Raw genomic sequence first — 22,955 nt, 5'->3', positions numbered from 1 at the left:
TAAAGACTGAAGAAAATGAAAAACAAAGAAACAAAACCGAGAAAACTATTAAGCCCCTCCTTATTTTTTGAATAATTTTTATCCATTTTTATTCATGTCCTAAATCAAGCCTGACCAAGACCTACAGACCATTGTGACCTACAGACCTCCTGAAATCCAGATGCCATCCCTGTGCATCAAATCCATCCCTGCCCTTGCCCTGTCCCACTCAGCAAGTATTACAGTTCTGCTCAGCCTGGAATCCCGTATTCTGTCGAGCAAGAAACACGCCGTGCAACGGAGCAGTTTTGCTGTGAGGACAGTATACAGAATCCGGGAACACAAGCTAACTTGGAAGATTTCTCCTCCAAACAATTTTATAGAGAAAGCAGCCCCAGAGAAACCCGAGTCACCCAGCGAGCTTGCTGGCCACGCTCACAACGTTGGTTCTTCCACTTGCTATCTGCCCCGTCTGTCCCTTTTTGTTTAGCTACAGCACCACTGTCAGAGAAGAAACCTAACTTCAAAACTGAAATTCAGGGCTCAACTTTAAATAGCATCAAAAAGCATGAGGATACCTAATTCGGAGACATTATATGAACTGCGACAAGGAAATTTTCATCTGGATTTGAGCAATCACAACACCAGGAACATACAATCGGCTAAGTTTTATAGCCTCACAGCCAAGTTCTGGAGAGGACACTCTACAATATATTTAGACCTCTTCGTTTGTGTTTCATATGACTCATACCCCCAGCCGAATCTGGGAAAGATTTTGTGATAAAGAGCAGGATTATCCTTAATCCTTATCCCCGTCGCACACTCACAGGACTGAATGAGAGAGACGGAGACAGAGGGGGAGACTAGAACTCTTTCAACACTACTGATTTTCCTCTTCCTTTGTAAGTTACTTAGGAAGCTGCATTCCTGGGGCGCCTGGGTGGCTCTCTTGGTTAAGCGGCTGACTCTTGATTTCAGCTCAGGTCATGGTCTCGGGGTCGTGGGATTGAGCCCCGTGTCAGGCTCCGTGCTGGACATGGAGCCTGGTTATGACACACCCTCTCCCCCCTCCCCCAACTCACACTCTCTCCCTCCAATAAATAAATAAAAATCTCAAAAGGCAAAAAAACAAAACAAAACAAACAAAAAAAAACTGCATTCTTCCATCAGAAGTAATTTCAGACATGGTATTAAAAATAAGAAAATAACGAAAATTTTTCTAAAAATTCCATAAGATATTTCAAGTTGGGCTGATATGCACCTTTCCGGTTGGACTGAGAGACCATTCTTTAAAATAAGAAAATATTAAATGGCAAATAAGAGGTTAAGGCTGTAATAAGTAAATTCAAATGTATAAAACAAGTAGATTTCAATTATTTCACCCAATCACCTAGAAGCAAAGATACTCTAAAGAAAATTGCATTGCCTTCCCAACTCCTTGGAGAGCCAGTTTAGTTAACAGCCTACCTCTGCTTCAGAGATGACCATACAGCTTACATGTCAAACTCATTTTAAAGTGTCAATCATGTCCCTTTCAATCTAATTAGTTTGGAAAGTAGTGTCACTGACCTAGAACTATGCAGACCATTTATTATCATACCATTTGATCAACCTAACACTTTACCTCAGTTGAGTTTGAGACACCTGTAGCCAAAATATAATATCCTTTCTCCCACTCATTACTGGTAACTCTCAATACAATTTCCTATTTACAACTCAATTTATCTCTATGAATAAGCATAGCCAACTTCAAAGAAGCACTGACAGAATTTGCCTTACTTAAGATTTCATGGTAATTAAAATTGAAAGGTAAGGGGAACAAGAAAAAAAAAATCAGATATACCTGAACCAGCAGGGGGAAAGATCTATCTACATCTATATTTAGAAAACAGATTTGAATTTTTGGATCCCAAGAACTGCTAAAGGAGAGCAAAGAGGAAGGACGGAGGAACATGGATAGGCTGGCAGACATCTGGGACCTTATACATGGTAGGGAGACTATTCTTTTTTAAAAAAATACATAGGAGCACCTGGGTGGCACAGTCGTTAAGCTTCTGCCTTCGGCTCAGGTCATGATCCCAGCGTCCTGGGAAGCCTGCTTCTCCCTCTCCTACTCCCCCTGCTTGTGTTCCCTCTCTCGCTGTGTTTCTCTGTCAAATAAATAAAATCTTTTAAAAAAAGTAAAATAGAATAAAAAATAAAAAAATATATAATATGGCAAGCTATTTTTATAAAAGGAGTCTGTGGGTTATAAACCCATTGTCATCAGATGAGTTTGTGCTGTAATAAAGAAAACCTTTCTCAGGTTCAGAGTATTTAACTTGACTTTAACCTGGCCAAGGGCAGGATGAAGCCGAACTGAAGACATAGTAACTAGCTCCTGAGAGGTCAGAGAATACCCCTGTACCTCCATGGGAGAAGCTAAAGGCCAGAGCACAGTGAGCTGGGGCGGGGGGGTGGGGGGGGGTGGGCAGGCAGGGAATGAGGGGTGAGAGTGGCAGCACAGCTGGCCGGAAGATGCGAGCCAGTGAAGCAACAGAGATCACCTGGCCCCCTCTCTGGCAAGAATATGACAATCACCAAATCTTTTTCTCATTTTAGTGTTGCATATTTAAGAACTCATTTGCAAGACAAACATACAAGCAGGCGATCTTCTCTCTGAACCACAGAATAACATAATGAACCAGGGATAGAGAAAATACATGCATCCACCACCAGCACGTTGCATCCATATTTTTAAACATGGTATTAAAAACAGTAAGTATATCGGTTCTATTTAAAGTAATGACTCCTCACTCTAGAAGGCAATAATCTAAAGCAGGATGTCAGCTGCCGGCACTTCCTTTCCTAGCTTGTGTTTCCCTTTGGAGAGGTTGTATTTTACCAAAACTCCTGTTTGTCTGAAAGATAAGCAAGATTCTTCATTCACGTTTGCTTGATCAAGTAGTTATTGGTGACTATGATTTTACATCTGGTCAAATAAAATAAGCATGTATCTCCAACTCACCTTCAGGTGAAGAGCCTGTCTTTTGGGAAAAGACAGCATTTACTTTACTCTTCTTACTGATATCGCTGTTTACAGACAAGCTGGACTGAATTTTTCTATGCATTTTGTGAGAAACAGGTGCTGAAAGTCTTCGATTATCTGCAGATACATGTTTGGCCCCGTGGTGAATTCCATTTCCATTGCTCAGGCTTGTGTGGCCATTCTTTATCTTGCTGGTTTCTTCCTCACTTGGTTCCTGTGAGCACGTTGGAAGCTGAGGCAAGCGCTGGGGTTGAGCTAAACAACAGGAAAAGTTGATCCAGTTAAAAAAAGAAATATTTGAAAATCATCAAAATATATTCAGGAACAGACTTTTTTTTTTTTTCCTGGGCTTTACCCATGGTTCTACAAAATGGAGAGAAAGAAAAAAGGAAAATATTAATAAACATGGATACAGAGAAAACATAGTTAGTAAAAAAAAGGGAAGTGGGACAGGGTCACCAAAAGTGACTTTATACAAGGCATATGAAAACAGTGGGAAAGACTGCTTTGTTTTTTAAGAAAATTTAAATTGGAAATCTGAAAAAGTTATTCCACACTCATTCAACAGCAAGTGTTTGTTTTTCTATGTACCGGGTCCCTCTTTTGGGTGCTAGAAACATGGTATTATCTCAACATCCCCAGATAACGGGATAAAATGTTTAATTATCTTTTGAGATAAAAGGAAAAAAACAATGACTCCAAGTATCAAAACTGGACAACATAGAAATATATAGTTGTTTTCTTTTCAATTTCATTTTAATTTTTTTAAACAGTTTTATTTATTTAAGTAATCTCTACAGCTAGTGTGGGGCTCCAACTCATGACCCTGAGATCAAGAGTCACATGTTCTTCCAACTGAGCCAGTCAGGCACCCCTTCAATTTCCTTTTAAGTCCTGGAGAAAACTTTTCCATATTTATTTTTTAATTTGACATAAAAATAAGCCATTTATTGGGAATAAGTTGGTTGGGAATAGAAGAGAGCTTCCTTAATCTGATAAAACACATCTGCCGAAATTAAATGTCAGCACTTTAGAAATGCTCCCATTTAGGTTAGGACCAAGAAAAAGTGGCCCAAATTCACCCCTCTTATTTGACATGACACTGGAGGTACTGGTGAAAGGAACAGAACATGAAAAAGAAATAATAGGTCTGAAAAAAAATATTTTTGAGATGCATACCTAATTGGAATGTTCTAGGGGAAATTTATGAGACTACAAACCCTGTGAAACACTAAGAATTTAACAAGATATATTCAAGATCAACCACATTAAAATCAACAAACTTCCTCTATGCCAACAGTAACCAAACAGCAAATATACAAGAAAAAATGAACTCTTTACAAGATCAAAAAAATAAAGAAAAAAGAAAAAAAAGCCCCCCAAAACCTCCCATAAGTATCTAAGAATTAAGCTAGGAAGAAAAATGGGCAGAGATTTTATGGCAAAAAAAATCACAGAACAGTACTGAAGGACATAAAAGAAACCTACTAAATGTAGAGTGAATATTAATCCTCCCCAATTTATTTATTTAGTGTAATTCCCATAAAATTTCCGACAGGCTTTTACACAGAACTTGAGAAACTGATCCAAAAATTTATAAGGAAAAGTAACCAAGAATCACTAAAGCAATTTTAAGGAAGTAAAAGAGGGTTGCAGCACTTGACTTACTACATATACAGTCCTATCAAGAAATTCCAGGCACTAAAGCCATGTGCTGTGGGTCCAGGCACAAATAACCAGGGGAAAAATAGAGAGAGCTCCAAATATGTATGTGTTTGCACATCTAAGTGCATATATACCTTATAGAGATAAATTACGGATGCATTAAATGCCTGTATGTGAAAAGCAAAACATTTCAGATTGAAAAAAAATATAAGAGGGGCACCTGGTGGCGCAGTCGGTTAAGCATCTGTCTCTTGGTTTCAGCTCAGGTCTTGATCCCAAAGTCCTGAGATCAGCCCCTGGGGCTCCCTGCTCAGTGGGGAGTCTGCTTCTCCCTCTGTCCCTCCCCCTGCTCCTGCTCTCTTGCAGGCATGCTCTCTCTCAAATAAATAAATAAAATCTTTTAAAAGAATATGAGACCTAATACCATGATACTAAGGAGGGACAAATTAGATTCTTTGGACAATGAATCATAAAAAAAAAAGCAGGATGACTATTCATCATTTGTGCTGCCTGGCATTTCTGGACACCCTCACAGAGTTTTGGTCAATTCCTCTATCCCATTCCTTGACTGCTCTGCAGCTAGGGGACAGGTTTGTGACCTAAGTCCTACCAAGCACAAGGATGACTTACATACAGCAGTGGCCAAAGCAAGACCACAGCCACACCAGGGAGGTAACTCTGAGCACAAACAGTACAGAAGACGTTTACTGGTCTTGGCTGTGGGATGCAGCGTCTGATATCCACTCCCTAGCAGACCATGGGCTGATGGCACAGCAGTGGGATTTTCAACAGAGAAGCCCCACGGAATGGATGGGAATGATCTTGACTGTGTAACTCCTGGGAGGGTGTGTGTGCTAATGAGGAGGGAGCAGCACACCTCCTTGTGCTGAGGACGAAGCAGAAGCTGACACCCTGCAACATCCCTCCCCCATCCCACCCCAACTACTGGGTGGGGTATGTGTCACATTCCTCCAGGAAGCTCCCAACTGTCTTACTATTAATGCCTTACTAGACGGGAAAAAAACCTTGACAATGGCATGGCCTCCAGTATCTTAACGTCCTCTTCAGCGTATGAAAGTTCTTTTGAAAACTTCCCTTTTCCCCTACCCCCACCTCCCAAGTATGTAATCAGCCAGCCCTCATCACAACCCTGGTGCAGCAGCACTTTCTGCCCATGGGTCGTGTCCCCATGCGTTAATAAAACCACCTTTTTGCACCAAAGACCATCTCAAGAATTCTTTCTGGGCCATTGGCTCTGCACCCCACCCCACCAAACCTCAACACTATTCCAAAACTACATCACTAATAAATTTTTTTTCCATTTAAATTAGCCAAAATGGATTCTAGTTTTTGCAGCTGAAGAGCCCCGACTCCTCTTTCCCCCAAATGTTATTTGTTTACACTGGTTAAGTAATGAGATTATTAAAATCAACATTTACATTGATTGAGTAGCCCCTAAACAAAGCTATCAATCACAGCACTTCAGCAAAAACAACTCTTATAAAAACAAAAACCACTCGTTGCCAAAATTTTACTATTTTATAATTTCCTGGAATTTCAAAATCAAAAACTGCTGTTCTAATTAGTCTTCTTTTCCATTTATGATTATGAACAGTTATGAATGTAAATTAAATCTGAATACTAAGAACTCAATTTAGAAAAAGTATTGCATGCAACGCTTAACAATTATACATGGTATTGACAATGTCTAAAAAGGGCCTGATTATCTGTGATCTGGGCATTAGCCAAAACGGTATATATTTTTGACAAAGACGACAGTTTGCATTTGAGTAGGTCTTTAGCACACATTGTTTACTTCCATTCTTGTTCACATATCTTATGTCTCTTGAAGAAAAACATCTTAACATATCAAAACATTCTACCCATGATTGTGCATATTTCAAGAAAAAAGAATTCATTTCTTAACAAACAAAAGCATCTTTTCCTACCAAATCTGTTACCATTAATATCTATTAAACTAACCTATGAACTCCTCGTACAGTTTTTCGGTTCTTCAGTGATAAAAGAGAATGATTACCTAAAAATTAAATATTGGGGAATACGACAAAGTAATGGTGTGAAAATATATCAAAAATATTTTGGTTTTGTCCTTAACTCTTGATGGAAAAAAAAAAGTTACATCTCTGTTTAACAGCTGTATATGACCTTCTTGTAACAAAAATGGACAAGACATCTGCAAGAGGAGATCTATTATGGGTGTGCAATCATTTGATCTAGAGATTAATCTGCTGCTCCCATAGCTTCTTGTATCAACTAGAATGACATCCTAATGACTGCTATTGAACATAGATAGTTATGCATATGTATTTAAAGGGATGCCAAAGAAGACAGTTAAACCTAATTTGGTGTTCTTTTCAGAGCACTTACCAGTAATCTCGCCAAATAAATGGAATATTTTGGGCGACTTTTTCTCTGAAGAATATTTCAAGCAATCTGAGAGCTTGGTTAAATTGAAATGTCCAACTGACCGATGCTAAGGAGCTTCTTGTCAACCAAAAATGTCCTGTCATAGTCCATAATCCAAGATAAATTTAAAATTACCATGTCATAAACATTCTCAATAACTAAAAATAAAGGTGGTAAAAGACAACTACGTCTTGCCACGAAATTCTTAAACTGACAGATCTGACCTTTTTCTACTATCAAAATTGACTATTTGCAAATTACCGGGTATGGCTGGAGTGGTATTCAAACATATCCTTAATGATTTATCTACATTTCAATCTTCAAAATGATATCTATTTCTGTTGGCAGAAAAATGATAGTACATTCATTTTTGTTTCACTGTCACCCAATTATTTTTCCTATAGTTTGTATTATGGTCAGGTAACAACCGAGTATTATCTCTTTATGCCAGATTTTTAACATTAACACAATTTCTTAGTTTTATGATTTGGTCAGATACACGCAGTATGTAAGTCAAATTAAAACTGGATAAACCCTAGATAGATTAGCTATCTTAACAATTTATTTTAACGTCACTGAGAATTTTTCATGGGTGTGACTTGAATCTTACAGGAAAATTATAAGTAAAACCAAGTCAGAAACATGATTTTATTCTCAAATGAAGAACAAAAACATCTGACTGATTAAACCCCAACTACTTGGCTTTAAACAGATTTCTTTTCCTTACTGCGTAAAAGTTGTGTATGGCTTTAAAAAAAAAAAAGCACACTAATATGGGAACGACACAATGCTTCTTAAAACACAAGTGATGCCTAGGGACCCTCACTCTCCCTTTAATGATCCACTGCTCTCATTCAGCTGTCTTTCTTTTTTCAAATCTTTACATATGTGACAGCTCTCAAAAGTAGACCATAGACCATCTGGCATTTTCAGAGGTGTAACTTGTGCAAATTCAGCTCTATTGGGAGCGCACCGCTATCTTCTGCCTGCGTTATAAAGGGACAATAGAATGGAGAACTTATGAGTTGTTTTGAATTATTCATTTTTTTGCCTGTATATTCAAGAAATTTTACAAACTCTGCATTTTGTACTACATAATCACATGCGTTAAAGGTACAAAGAAACTTTTTGACACCTTTTTTCTACAGAAAGCTGGCATTTTGTTTGATATGTGAACATTCAGCGTCTGTTATATCATTCTAAACAGGATGGGTGCTTCTACAAAAGACCCCATTTTAAACTTACTCTCTGTGAGCAAAAAAAAATGTATTCTTGATATTCAGTAACAAATGCAATACACATCAAAATTTCAAATACCAGTTATATGAACATTCAGCATCTTCAAACCTGGATAGCATTGGTCACCCGCTTACCATATGTGTAAAGAATTTTTTTTTCTTGGAAATCACTGCTCACACAATGCTGCATGACTGTAATTTTCATATCCGTGATGAATAGTTACAAATGTCTTAAGAAATACTGTGCTTTCTGGGTTCAAATGTTTTCAATCAGGAAGGAAACCAACAGAATTAAATCTAGTGATTTTCAATAAGAATAATAAATACGGAAGTAATGAGTCAATAGCATGAACTTCTTTTAATAAAAAAAAAAACAAAAAACTGGATGATATTGTAGCCAGTAATAACCACACTTGAAACTGCAGCTGCTGGAGTGACAATATAAAGCAACATTTTCTTACAGCCTATAATCTGTTAGCAGGTGCAAGTCATCTCTAGTCCCTGGTCTCTTTCACAAATCAGATTTAATAAAATTACAAAAGAATTATCCTACCATGTACCCAATCTAAATGGTGGTGGTACACATACAAAGAAAATTAAATGCTTAGAATTTAAAATTGTAACAAAATTATCAAAATAGAATACTGCCGGGGGATGACTTAGTATGAACCGAACTTACTCTTCCCAGAGACAGTTAACGAAGCTTTTACTGGGTGTGCAGTACTATGCTACCCTGTGGTCACCCTGAGACAGAGACAAACATGCACATGTGCACACACACACACACAAATGGTGGAGATTATATATAAATAAAATAGTGTTTTATTATACTTAGAACATGCACCTATAGGTAGAGATTATATATATGGAAAGCACAGGGTTTTATTATAAATACATATAACATGCATATAGATACAATAGCTTTAAAAATCACTTCAAGATGCATAATATGATAAAACTATATTTATTTGTTCTAATGTAAATTTAGCTAAAATCAAGTAAAATAAATGTGCTAATGGCCAACTCTGTTCCTCAGCTTGATGCAAGCCTTTCTGAGTGTACCCTAGAGAGACCCTGTACCCTAACACTTCCACAGTCTGGGAGCCCCTGGTGTTTCCTACCTGTTTCTTCAGTTCCCTTCCAAGGGCATATCCGAAAATTTTTATTTATCTCTTGAGTCTCTGAACTCTTTCATCACCTATTACATCTTCATTTTATTTAATGTATATATTAACACGGTGAAATCTATTTTGAAACTGTGACCTTTTGGTAACATTGATCACTTTAAGAATCCCAATCAAACTCTGTCTACCTACATGACTTGGAATGCACAGGATGGAGGAGACTGTCTTATGATGGAAGCATTTTTAACAGTAATTCATCAGTAATCAGTGGCAGGGGTTGCAAATGCTTCTTCCTAAACAAAAGGACAAAACTTGAGAAGTTGTTTGGAGAATCAATCATTTTCTTCATCTGGTAAAGAACATTAAGAAAGTACTTAGACATATTTCAGCAGAGCCTGAAAGCGGGAGGACTACTAGCTTCTCCCCAAATCCATGCTCCCCATTGTCCTGGCTCTTGGCTAACCATTTCCCCAGTCTTTCTGGCGGTTCAAGTTCAGCCACGTTTCCATGTTCACTCTGAAAGAATGAGAGCAGAAATTATTTCTGCCACTTCCAGGCCTAGGCCTCAGCCTGGGGTGTGTCCTCTATACTTTCTTTCTCGCACTTGCCAGCAACCCAGCTTTGACCACAGCAGAGGGAAGTATCTTAGGCATGCTGGAGAAACCAAATAGAAGAAATCTGCAGGGGGAGCAGGGAAGAGGAGAGCCTCTCACTGACCTGGAATGCTCATCCTATACTGTTCCATAAGAAATAAACTTTTATTTAGCCCATGGAGTAACGCTGGGACTCACTGTTACAAAACCCTAATAGCTTCTATCAAGTCCTATGAACAAGGATGCACATTAGAGATACTTACATGTGAACTACCCCTAGCACACATGACTCAAAAGATACCACATTTCACTAGAAAGAAAGCAACAATACATTAGTAGCAGTAGAAAGACCACTGCCAAATCCACAGCCTGTGGTTAATCTTAGAAGACAGCAGATAAGCCTTACAATGCAGAAGCTGATTATTACTGAGGGATAATCGTGCATCATGCAGTTCTGTAGGAAAAGGACCCGGTATTACTCTGCTGTTCGAAGACAATTTGTATCGTCACCACAGCTGGCAGGAGATCTAGTAGAGTGACCAACCATCTCATTTGATCAGGACTAAGGGAGGTGCTGGGATGCAGAACTTTTAGTTTTAAAACGAGGACAGTCCCAGGTGAATCGGGATAAGTTGGTCACCTTTATATTGGGAGGAATTTGTGCACAATTGCTAACATTTTCCTCCAAAAGACACCAGCATCAGCAGATGGAGGGAAGGGCATCGGCTTTGAGCACGACCCACTAGGGTTTGAATTCTCGAGTCAGTATTTCCCTGTTCTGTGAGCTTTAGAGAGTTACTTCATCTCCCTGGGCATTAGGACCTTCACTGGTAAAATGAGAAACAAGTGACAGACCCTCACGGGTATGGACAGGTTTAACACTTCCCAGTTTCATACCATTGTTTTTCTCTTCCCTACAAAATTTTCCTGTCATTTCTTTCTGATTACTATTTGGCTTTTATTTTTTATTCTGTTACTAGGGGTTTCTGTTCCTCCCTATAAGTCAACGCAAAACCTTTTTAGAAATAAACAGGTTTCAGAAAAAGGAGCACAAACATCATCTTTCATTTTTCAGAAAAATAACTTGATTGAAAAATATACTAAAACATAAGGATTACGAAGGAAAATAATCAGCATTTTCTTTTAAGATTTGCACGTTTTTCTGAAAAGCCCCAAGCAGTAAACCAATGAACAACACAAAATTTGTATTATATTCCCTCCAAGTGTAGCTTTTCTTGAATGCTTGGTTTCTATTCCCAAATGAATGACAAATTCAGCCTGACTTTATGCCCGCTCGTGCACATCACAGTTTCTAGTTAACTTATATGGATAATAGGAGCCCACCACTCCTACATTTGAGAACAGAATATTTTTCAGTTTAAGTTAGCAGGCTTCCTTATGGAATTATTATCTACAAGCTTTATTTATATATTAAAAGATCATATTGTCTTCTGATATAATCCCATCATGAAGACAGGATCTCTGTTTGCTATGGTATCCCCTTGTTCTCGGACTCAATAGGTATTTCCATCACTTGATTCAACTGATAAAGTGACCTCTGCTTATAATTATTTATAACTGTATAATACATATCTAAATAAATGCATATGTACTTATATTTTATAGAAAATAAATAAGCTAAGCAGTATTTTTGGATGACAGAAAACATATGAATAAAAACAGCACAAAGTCACAATCTTCCAAAAATCTGTTTTACATACTGAAATTTTACCTGTTTTCTTTTTCTTTTTTTTTTAAGTTATAAAAGGCATTTTTTTGATTTTACAAAACCAATTAGTGGGTGGGCAAGCAGAAGCCTGAAAAATCCTACTCTCATTCTGTTAAATTTGAACAAATAGGTTTCCCCAGGATTCTCAGAACAGCAGCAAGTATGAGACAGCAACAACTAGAAACACACAGCACTCTTAGGTTTCAACTTAAGATACACACTGACACACTTGGATAGATGCAGAACTGCTTTCTGACACAGGCCCTAGACCCATCCCTGCTTTGGGGTGCCTTTAGCTCTCCCCCCATGGGATAAGGGCCCTCCAGTCAAGCAAGGATACAAGTTAAAAAAAAAAAAATCTCGAAACCAAGAACTCTGATAAAATATAAAAACCGCATCAAGAGTAGGCTGTTACCATGTCCACAGTAGTCAAACTGTGGAAGGAGCTGAGACGTCCTTCAACGGATGAATGGATAAAGAAGATGCAGTTCATATATACAATGGAATATTACTCAGCCATCAGAAAGGATGAATACCCACCATCTGCATCGACATGGACGGAACTGGAGGGGATTATGCTAAGTGAAGTCAGTCAAGCAGAGAAAGACAGATATCATATGGTTTCACTCATGTGTGGAACATAAGCAATAGCATGGAGGACCATAGGGGCAGGGAGGGAAAACGGAAGGTGGGGGGAATCAGAGAGAGAGAGATGAACCATGAGAGACGGTGGACCCCGGGAACCAAACTGAGGGTTTCAGAGGGGACGGAGGTGAGGGACGGTGAACAGGGCGATGGGTATTAAGGAGGGCATGTGTTGTGATGAATACTGGGTGTTATAGGCAACTAATGAATCACTGAACACTTACATCACTGAAACTAATGACATACTATACAGTGGCTAACTGAACATAAAAAATTAAAAAGAGAATAGGCTGTTAAAATGTGCAATCACCTAAGTAAAGCCAAGAATGGGGAGGATGGGTATCAATACATTCTACCGTACAAAATCAGCAGTCACTATGAACTGGGGGCAAAGGGGTTAAAATAAGGTGCCATCAGTTCTTGGGACACGGAGTATGTGCGTACTGAGGCTGGAGCTTTGCGGTACGCTGCAGAGAACTACTCATATTTTGGTATACTGGACTTCTTATGGCTTTCCATAGCTGCTATAAGAAAACAACAAACCCATTCTACCTGGCCATGGTAAAAGCCAACTGGGGGAAAAAGAGAGAGAGAGAGAGAGAGCTATTCTTCTCTGCAAGCAACACAGACAAAGCTAGCAACACACAAATAAACTTGCTAGTGTGTAAATCCAAAAAGGTGCTCCCCTCTACACAGACCAATGTCACAAGCCTTCCTTGCCTGAGACACGTCTCGGCAATTAGAGCAAGGGCAGGGTTTTGGCCTCCACTTGCCTTTGTGCAATTCACAGGCATACAACTCTAAGCAGCGGCCCCAGGAGCCAGAGAGCTGAGACCACTGAAGTTCAGACTGTCAGATACGGCAACTGAATTTCAGCAGCCAGATTACGTGTTCAGTCAAAATTCAGTGTGATTAGGTAAACATGAAGTGCTGAACGATGGAAGAGGGAGGAGAGCGAGAACTGGGAAGCCTGAAACTGCAAACTCTGTCAGATGCCTCCCGCACTCACTGCCCATCAATAAGTAGTTCCCAGAACTCATTCACAAGGGATACAGTCTGGGGAAGGAGCAGCCGCTGGGGCCAAGCCTCACCACCCACAGAAGTAATGCTAGCGACAGCAAGCTACTACGTGGAGACAGAGGGAGTCCAGAGCTCGAAAACAGAAGTGGCAAGTCAAGGGCCCAGAGTCAAAGATCATTATGCAACACAACTTTTGATGCCAGTTACCAGAACATGAACTCTTCCCCCACTACCTCCCAAGAAAGGTACCGATAAGCAATGAACAAAGATGTTAAAGAAATTAAATTGCTAGTAAAATCTCTAAGCTTAGCAAATAAAGGCTTATGACAGTTCCACCCTAAGGCAATCCCTGAATCTAAGTCCTTGTTAACAACAAGAAGAGAACTGCTAAGGCCCCCATGAGGGAATCCTCCCTGAAGCCCTTCTCAGTTACCGCCATGAAGGACACCCAACAAGGGAAATCTTAGCAGAGAATCCTGGCATGAGCACATCCACTGCCCAGGCCAAGGTCAAGGGAGAAACTCAACAGATGCTTCTGTACTATCCCTAACCAGGGGTATATGGCTATATACCCCCAGACCAGTACCATACTTGAGAGTTGACACTGCAGCTATCCTATGCTCCCTTCACCATCATACAGCCAGAGATGTTGTAAAACATAAGTTGCAAGATCATGAGGAGCTAACTCCAAATTTGACTGAGGTCACATTTCTGAACCATCTCAAAGGAGGAATAAACATCACCCAGAGATCTGTAGAACAATGACATGACACCAGCTCTAGATGCATCATCTAAATGTGACTTTAATTTGTCTCTCATTAGGGAGAGGCGGGGTACACATATGTTTGTTCAAAGGATAATTGGATCTCATTAAGAATATTGTGAAATCATACGCACGGAAACAAATAGTATCTGTGTGTACACACAAGTAAATGTGTGGGGGTCAAGCAAGGGCTGGACCATAGCAGACACCTAACCTTGATCCATCCAACATCACCCACTTTCTTCTGGTGTCACTATGGCTATTCATGAGAGCAGGACCTCAATTTACTAACAAGAACCCTTCAAAAAATAAAGTACTTTTAGTTGCACATGTTTTGTACACAGAGCTTAACACCAGGCATTTACTGACTTGCCTTTGATTATATAGTGAGTACCTTAAAGACAAGATTCCGCCTTTCTTAGAGTTCCATCAACCTTATCAGGCACATACCTGCTGACAAGGAACCTGGTACAATGTTCAGCACCCAGTGGACACCCAGTGAAAATTAACTGATGATGATGAATTATACTAGCTTTTAAGCTGTCACTTGATCCCAGTATATAACAACCTTCCTGAATAAATCAAGCAACAGTTTGGTATTCAATACCATTATAAACTTCATCCTTCACCTTCATGAGTCTAGGGAATTGCTGTAAAAGCATAATATAAGGATGGTGGAGCTACAGCAAGGATTCAAGAAATTCTCTCTGCTATAACAAGGGAATTAAAGATTCAGTTACAGATATCATACAGTGTGTAGGCAAATGTATCAAAAATACTACTTAAGTGACCTTCTTGAAAACAGCATTAAAGTCAGTATCAAATTATAAATCTAAAAGCTCCCCCCACCCTTTAATAAAAGTAAATCCAACCTGATGTAGTATCTCTTTGAGGTTAGAGCAGTGGAAATGCAAATGAAGTTCCAATTTGAAGAGAGGGAATCAGGTAGAGGAAACGATGTGCTGCTAACTGAACGTTTAAAAAAGAAATTTATTTCTGGTAGCTTATACAAGGTAAATCAGAAAAAAAGTAAATTCCACTGTTATTCCCCTGAGCTTTAATATAGGTCATAACCCTCAAAGTTCACTGGTGAGTATTTGTTATTGGGATAGCTTTTCACTCTTCAATAAATTCCTCTAAGATATGGTCCGAGACGAGGAAACCTTTGTGTTTTAGTTCTAAGAACAGTTCTCATTATAGACGATGCTCTCTCTGACATAATTTAAAGATTTAGGAGTCCAAGCAAAGTTCTCAGAAGTGACTCTAAGGCTGGGATGGTCCCAATGATCATATCCAACCCCTGCAGGAGATCCTGGAGACCTTCTTCCCTAAAGAAGTAGTGGGAAGTATATATGAATTTTAAATTCTTTCTTACATGTGAACAACAGATCACAGCTTAAACATAATGGAAAGGTTTAATATGTAAACAAATAGGGAAAAATAACATGATTTTCTCCTTCTCATCTTGTCTTCTCTGAAGATGAAATCTCACCCCCACTACCCACCCCCTTACAGGGCTACTTTAAATTTTTGGAGACTGATTTGGAGAATGTGAATTTTAGATTCTTATCTTCATCAGTGTATCAAGATGATTTTTAACATTTATGGGAATAAAATGTTACCCCAAACATAAGCCCCAGTAAATGGCTTCCATACAGAGGAACAAATTCATTAACCACATTTAAAGATTAACACAATTGAGTCCATTTATAAAAACATTTCTTCCTCTGATTTTGCCATTAAACCCCACTAAATACATCAAGGTACCTTTGGTGACAAACTAACTTAAATATATTATAAAGTATTCGTTAAGCATATACTATAGTGCCAGGCACTGTTCCAGGCATGAGGGATTACAAAATGTACAAACAACTTGCCCTCACAAAGCTTACAGATATTTATTATCTTGCCTAACAAGAAATCCAAAGATAGGGTAGCTCTACTATTATTAATTTCCTAGGTTCTATATTTTCACTGCCATCCTTGGCATGTCAACTTTCCCATCTGACTATTCTCATAGTTACAAGACTCTCTAAAACTCCTCCAGACATCACACTCAGAGATGATGACAGCCCTTGGAAAAAAAACGTGCTCTGTCTCTTTAAGAATATATTAAAAAAAAAAAAAATCCTTTCCTCCAGGAGATGTCCCTCAGGTTTCATTGGTGGACACTGGGTCACCTGCTAAAACTAAAGCTCCCTTCTTCTCTCCCCACAAAACAACACTTATTGAAAGGTCTGCCCTCTCTACCAAACTGTATGTATGCTTCTCTGTAGAAAGAAACCTGCCATCCATTCATTTGTTCATATAGTCACTTAATGAGCATTTACTAAGTGCTACATTCAAGTGCCAAGCACTTCTGACAACCTGCTGCAGCACCTGGGAACAGTGCTCACTTAGCAAAACGAATGAAGGAATGACAGAAACAATAATGTTCATCCTACAGTTCCTAATTTCAATTATTTAAGTAAAACTGAATAAGTGCATATTTCTTATCTAGAAAAGTAAGGAAAACGTAAGCACAATAATTGCCTTTTCCCATACCTCCCTGATGTAATTTGACTTCTACTTAACCCAGACGCCAACCCTATAGCCCTATAACAACTAGCCCACGCACACTGTGTTATTTATAATGCCAGATATTAGTTGTGTTTCAGATGAAATGGGAAAAATGAGAACGTCTAAATTTACTTGTCACCACAGACCTCATATTAATTTCATTAACATTTAGAAGAATGTTGCTCTGCCTTCCAACAGTAGATAAAAACCCATAAATAATAACTGGAGCTGGTAAAAACCACCACCAAGAGATCTTAACACTTGAAGACAAAGAGTGGGTGGAAGTGCCCATTATATATAAAATTATGTTTTATGTGTTATGCTTTCTTTTACCAAATACTTAAACGGCATCTCAACAAAGACCTGAAGGGGAAGACGCCTTGCCAAGAGGAGTAATAAGAGTTCCAGGCCAGCCTAACAACACGTGCAAAGTTCTGAAGCAGAACAGGGCTTGGAGCATGTGCTGAGCCGATGTTAAGCCAGTGTGGCTAGATAATACTCCCACAGTCCTTTGGACCATATACTTACTGCCTAATTCAAATGATAAACATTAACAAATACATTAGAAAAATCACAGAATGTGCTTCCATCAACAATTCCTGGCAATATTCTTCCAGATATTGTGCTGCTTTACCCTATAAGCCATTACTATAATAAATTATTCACTTATAAGACCACTCTCAGTAAAACTGACCGGAAGTTGACTTACATACTTTACCGTGAATCAAGATACTCCCAATAAAAGACTTCTTAGGAAGTTACAAAAAGGGGCCATCAACTGTATATAAATGTAAAATACAACCACAATTTGGAATATTAGGAAACATTTATAAAAATCTTATCCTTTAATTACTTTCCAAGAAAGAAACACATACATCCATTTCTCTGAAATGTACAAATCTATTTATACTGAAATTGTTCTGGGGCTAGAGAGACTAGCAGGAATTATCTGATGTTCTTTAATAGCAAAATGAATGGTTGTGAAAGAATCTTGCTACTATTCTTAGGAATCTGCTCAGATTTTAGATAAGAGACTATCACTGTGATTTATACTTATCTTCCTATTTTATTCCAATTTCCCAAATCCGACTCCTTTACTCAAAATACAATTCTCTAGCAGTAGCTCTCAACCTTTTTCCAACTCCATAGGGCTTACCTGAGTAACACACATCCTTTAGTAATATCTTGTGTGGGTTCAAAAAACAATCTCCTCCAGTGATTCTCCTATCTCCTGGCTTGCGTGCAGCACTGGAGAATCTGAATTCTAATACAGGAGCCAGAGATAGGTAGAAGGCTGACCAAGAGCAAATTTTTATCATGAAGGCAAACTCTTAGGGGAGAACAAAATGGGCAACTGGACAGTCAGTGGAATAAGTTTATCTACCTGGGGTCTTAAAAATTCCTATGAATTTCTAACAATTATTTTCCATTAATAATGCCTTTCAAAGACAAACACCATATAATTTCACTCATATGTGGAGTTTAAGAAACAAAACAAATGAGCAAAGAGGAAAAAAAAGAGAGGAAGGCAAATCAAGAAATAGACACTTAACTACACAGAACAAACTGATGGTTATCAGAGGGGGGGGCTGGGGGAGATGGGGGAAATAAGCGATGGGGATGAAGAAGGGTACTTGTGATGAGCACCAAGTGATGTATGGAAGCACTGAATCACTATGTTGCACAACTGAAACCATTATTACCATGTACATAAATGAACTGGAATTTAAAAATTTTTTAAAAAAGAAAAAATATATAGCCTTTCAAATCCTACATTATAGTTTACAGATTACAAGTGGTAACTATATATTCTCATTGATAATCAAAGCCCATTTTCAACAATTTTAGCCCTGCTTCTGCCACTAACTACTTGGGTCACTTTGGATGAATTGTTTACCCCTCTTCATGCTTCAATTTGTCAGCTGAAACAAAACAAAAAACACACAGAGATTGAACACACTGATCTCTAAGGGACGTTCCCTAACTTTAATATTATAAGAATATATAGGCCCATGATTCATTTTCAACATGTAGAAAAACAGTGTAAATACGGCATATGATATACAGAAAACAAACCGGAAAATATGAACGTAAGCACCCACATTGTTAAGGACTTAACATTCAAAATCTAAGTCCTCTAGAGAATATCTATCAATATAATTATTCACATGTCATCTTTTTTTACAGAAAGAATTATCAGAGAGTGGAAGGTATGATACCATTCAATGGGAATAGAACCATTCAATGGGAGCAAGGTTAACCAGAGGGAGTGACAGTTGGGATTGAGTGCTTTGCTCTCCACCTTCAGCCAACAATTACTAACTTAACAAGGTTCACTTAGCCGGGGTGTCAGGAGCTCGGGGCTGCTACTAGCGACAATGGTAACCAGCAGGGGGTAAAATTAAATCTCTTCCATTTTTTTGGTCCAACTTGGAAAACCAGTGACCAAAAGAGAGTATGAAAATCAGTATTTTCTCTATATGGTGATAACTGGTTTATGACCATCAATCTTAAGGGGAAAGGAGGCTGAGATTGTATCTGCAACTCATCATTCAAGCAGCTGATTTGCACTTAGCACCCCGTGGTCAGTCTGTCCCTCACTCCTGTGCTCTGTTGTACCAGCCACTCAGGGTCTGGAGTCTCCCTGGTTTAAATTCTCCAGAGCATCCCTCTCTTGAGTCTTGTGAAGGTCAGAGTGGGAATAATATGGTTACTTCGACTCAAGGGGTGGAAAAGACCGAATGGTCTTAATCATCTGTAAGCAAACTTCTAACTGGCACACTTCTGCGCTCCCAATTTCATCCTCGATTCCAAGAGCCTTCGTGCCTCCGATCATGAACCTTTTGAGGGGCAGTGCTGTATCGGGTCATGCCAACACTCAGGTTTTCGCTAGTCTGTGCTACGAAGCCAGTTCTTATTTCTCCATCTACTTTCTGTCTTTCAGAAAATGTTTAACAAGAAATAGACACTTTACTACAGAGAACAAACTGATGGTTATCAGAGGGGGATATTTCCTTCCTGTCATTTCCTTGTCTGTTCTTGCTTTCCTTAAATTTATGTCTTTGTAAAATTATCATTAATTTACTATCATTTCAGTGGGATTTCCAAAGAGAATGGAATATATATGTTCAATCTGTCATGTTGAACCAAACATGATTTTTAAAAACCATCACAAAAAAAAAAAAAAAAAATATCTCAAGAAAATGTGACAAAATGTTAACACCTGTTAAGTCTGAGCTTGGTTGGTACATGGGTGTTTTCAATATTCTTTTTTAACTCTCATTTTTAAAGCAGCTAATTTAATGCTAAGAAAAATCAGAATCCTGTTGATTAAGCACCTAAGTCCACAAACCAGTGAATTGCTACTGACTGGTACTGAGGTAGAAGCATTGTTTTAACCTGAAAACACTAACACAGTGGGATATTACCAGGTATCGAGGGAAAAACAGTATCTCCATTTTCTAAAAAAAATAATCTTTTGTTTTGACTGAGATATTTCACTACATTTAAAACTGAAAATGCATTTTAAAATAAAGAGAGGCATCTTCAGTGCAGTGGCTCATGTCCTTACATTTTTGTAGGCGACTCTGACGATGTGTTTTAGGTTGTATTTTTTTTTAGGATCATAAAAAGAGGCCATGCTGTGTGTACCTGACCCTCCCCTGCTAATTCCTGGATAACCAAAGATAGAATCCAGAGACTCACACTCTACTTTCTTTCCTGGTTCTTTGCTTAGTATCTCTGGATCCGCCCGAAAATGGGATTAAGGAAGAGGCTCGCTCCATTCTTTACAAAGCATAACTCAAAATGGTCCAGCACTTCTTCCTCTAACCCAGGTACTAGTGATTCTTATCACAATGTAGAACAAATTCCACGTACAAACTTAAGAGTTAATGAAGTATTTCCACTTAGGTTTTCACGGTTGCCTCCTCACTGACCTCATGAGGTACTGACAGAAGACAGTACCTCCCCTCCATTCACATTCTGAAGAAGCAAAACATGAAGTGACTTGGTCCAACACCGCAAAGCTAATGAGTTTTAGGCAGAATCAGAATCTGAATCCTAGGACTCCACATCCTACCTTCTCTAACCACACACTGCCTCTCTCTAAGCACTGCTGTTGCACACTGGCCCCTTTACAACATCTGACCAGCAGCCTCCCTCCTGTCAAACACAGAGCTAGCTGACAAGTCAAGCTTTGGGCCATTATTTCATTTTCACTTTTGCTCCAAATACATTATCTATTTGGAATATGGAAGTCAATCTAATTAGCTTGCCACATGTGTACCTTCCCCTGCTTGAAAAAAACACCATGTTATGTTTGTATCTGTCGTCGGTGACACCTCCAGTTCTTCCCAAGTCTTCATACATAATCATTAACAGCATGAGAGAGTCCAGCACTGAGTTTGCAAGGCGGGCTAGAGCGGATTGCATCAGGCCCGACTGACTGGCAACTCTCTAGCTGAAGCAGCCTGCATGCAGACTTATAGAAAAAAATTATCTGAATCATGAAACTTCTTTACGACATTTTCCAAGGGGCTGAATTCTAATATTGTGTGCCAAAAACAAACAACAGAACAAAAAAAAAAATAGGGATCAGTTAAAGGTGGAGATAGACATCATAATGAGTTTCTCTCCCAAACAGACCATCCACAAATATTTTCCCATTTGTATTAACATGCAAAGAAGTAAAAACAACACTGTACCTGCAATTAAAAGAGAAACAACTGAAACCATCCCCAAATGATTTAACGTCATCCTTACCTCCCAGAAATGCTATCCTAGGACTATAAACCAGCCATCTTTTCAATTCATTGTAATTTAGTGTTTCATACACTAAAATGGACACTAAAATCTGTCATTATTACTGACCAAGCTATAATCGCACCTACTCGGCCTGCCAGAGCTGTAGATTCTGACTCTGTGAGCTTAGTTATCCCATTTTGTTTTTTTTCGGTCGAAGAAGTAGTGGTTGGGCTTTTGTTTGTTTGCTTTTAGTAAGAAAAAAAAAAGAAAGAAAAAATTAAATGCAGAAAATGAACACTCCCACACATTCATGCTTTTTGCACATTAAGTACGCACTCGGTGAACTGTTCCACTTAAATATTTTTACTTTAACACCGTAGGTGTCATCAGAAAAACAAACCAAATTAAAGGCTTCTCCCCAGTGAGTGTTCTAACAAACCCCTCATTTTCTTTAGGCTTCATGGAGACAAGGAATTGCTCATGAACGTGATGTTCATCAAAAGAAGCAAACCTGAGAAAGGTGATGAGCAAGGGGATGAATCCTTGGTTAAGTAATGGGCCCCATTTCTCAGGAAGAAAACTTTTGAACGTATTTAAGACAACGACAATAACTGTACCGAAATCAGAGTACAAACTTCAAAGAGTTGTGCAAAAGGTACAGTATTTTGTTTGTGTGTCTCCAACCCTTAGGAGCAGAGGGTAAACCATGCTTGCAGAGGGACTCATACTACGTATCCCGCATATATGATGTATGTTGGTGCCTCATTAATTAGTTTCCATGGTAAAACTGAAACCTTTGAAGGAACCCCCTCAAGGTGAGAATGAGGAGACACGATTGCCCAGAACAGTTTTGTTTGGAGTATTTTTCCTTGTCGCAAAACAGCTCCTTCCATGGAGTCCATTTCTTCCCTTTTACTTAATAAAAAACGATTTATTCCAAACTCCCTCCCTCCCTTCTTGCCTCAGAATGTATTTATCCCACAGTTCCAAGTCTTCTCACTCTGTGAGCGCTGAATTTTCTGGGGTAGGCCCATTATTCACAGTTTTGTAAAAGGGTAACTCTTAATAATGAAATGACCAAGCTCTTTTAAATGCTGAACTATTGTGATACTGACTATTCTTATACAAGCAAATGATTATGACTGGTTTACCGGTGACAAACAATGGTGCCAAGGTTGCACGGAACTAATGTGTTCCCAGCAGGCCTATAAATATTTGCTGTTATTCTTCTTTTAGTAACTAGTTCCAAATGAGCAAACTATGAACTTTTATACAGTAAGAATGGTGTAAAACTGCCCCTAATAAATCTTCTCCGTCTTATGCTATATTTCCATACCACTGAAAGAAATAGCTGATATTGCACAAAGTTTTGAAATACACTGTTCTCCAAAGTATGTGCTTCATCAGCAATTTATTTTAACATCCACATCTCCCTCTCT

The 22,955-nt window shown here is 38.7% G+C and overlaps 1 protein-coding gene across 2 annotated transcripts in view; it reads right to left on the bottom strand.

Annotated features, from left to right (window-relative positions):
- The window catches only part of MDFIC (MyoD family inhibitor domain containing), a 97,162-nt gene that overhangs the window by 41,200 nt on the left and 33,007 nt on the right, over window positions 1-22,955 (bottom strand). For both annotated transcript variants that reach the window (XM_028104920.2, XM_088018340.1), the window contains one exon: window positions 2,987-3,262. In XM_028104920.2, the coding sequence (XP_027960721.1) occupies window positions 2,987-3,262 (276 nt within the window). The remainder of the gene's footprint in view (window positions 1-2,986; window positions 3,263-22,955) is intronic.

The sequence above is a fragment of the Eumetopias jubatus genome, unplaced genomic scaffold, assembly GCF_037043125.1.
Source record: "Eumetopias jubatus isolate StellerSeaLion01/CBP00866 unplaced genomic scaffold, mEumJub1_p1.0 scaffold_14, whole genome shotgun sequence".
NCBI classification, from domain to species: domain Eukaryota; kingdom Metazoa; phylum Chordata; class Mammalia; order Carnivora; family Otariidae; genus Eumetopias; species Eumetopias jubatus.
The sequence above is the reverse complement of the archived record's forward strand: the minus strand, read 5'-3'. Positions and strand labels throughout refer to the sequence as shown.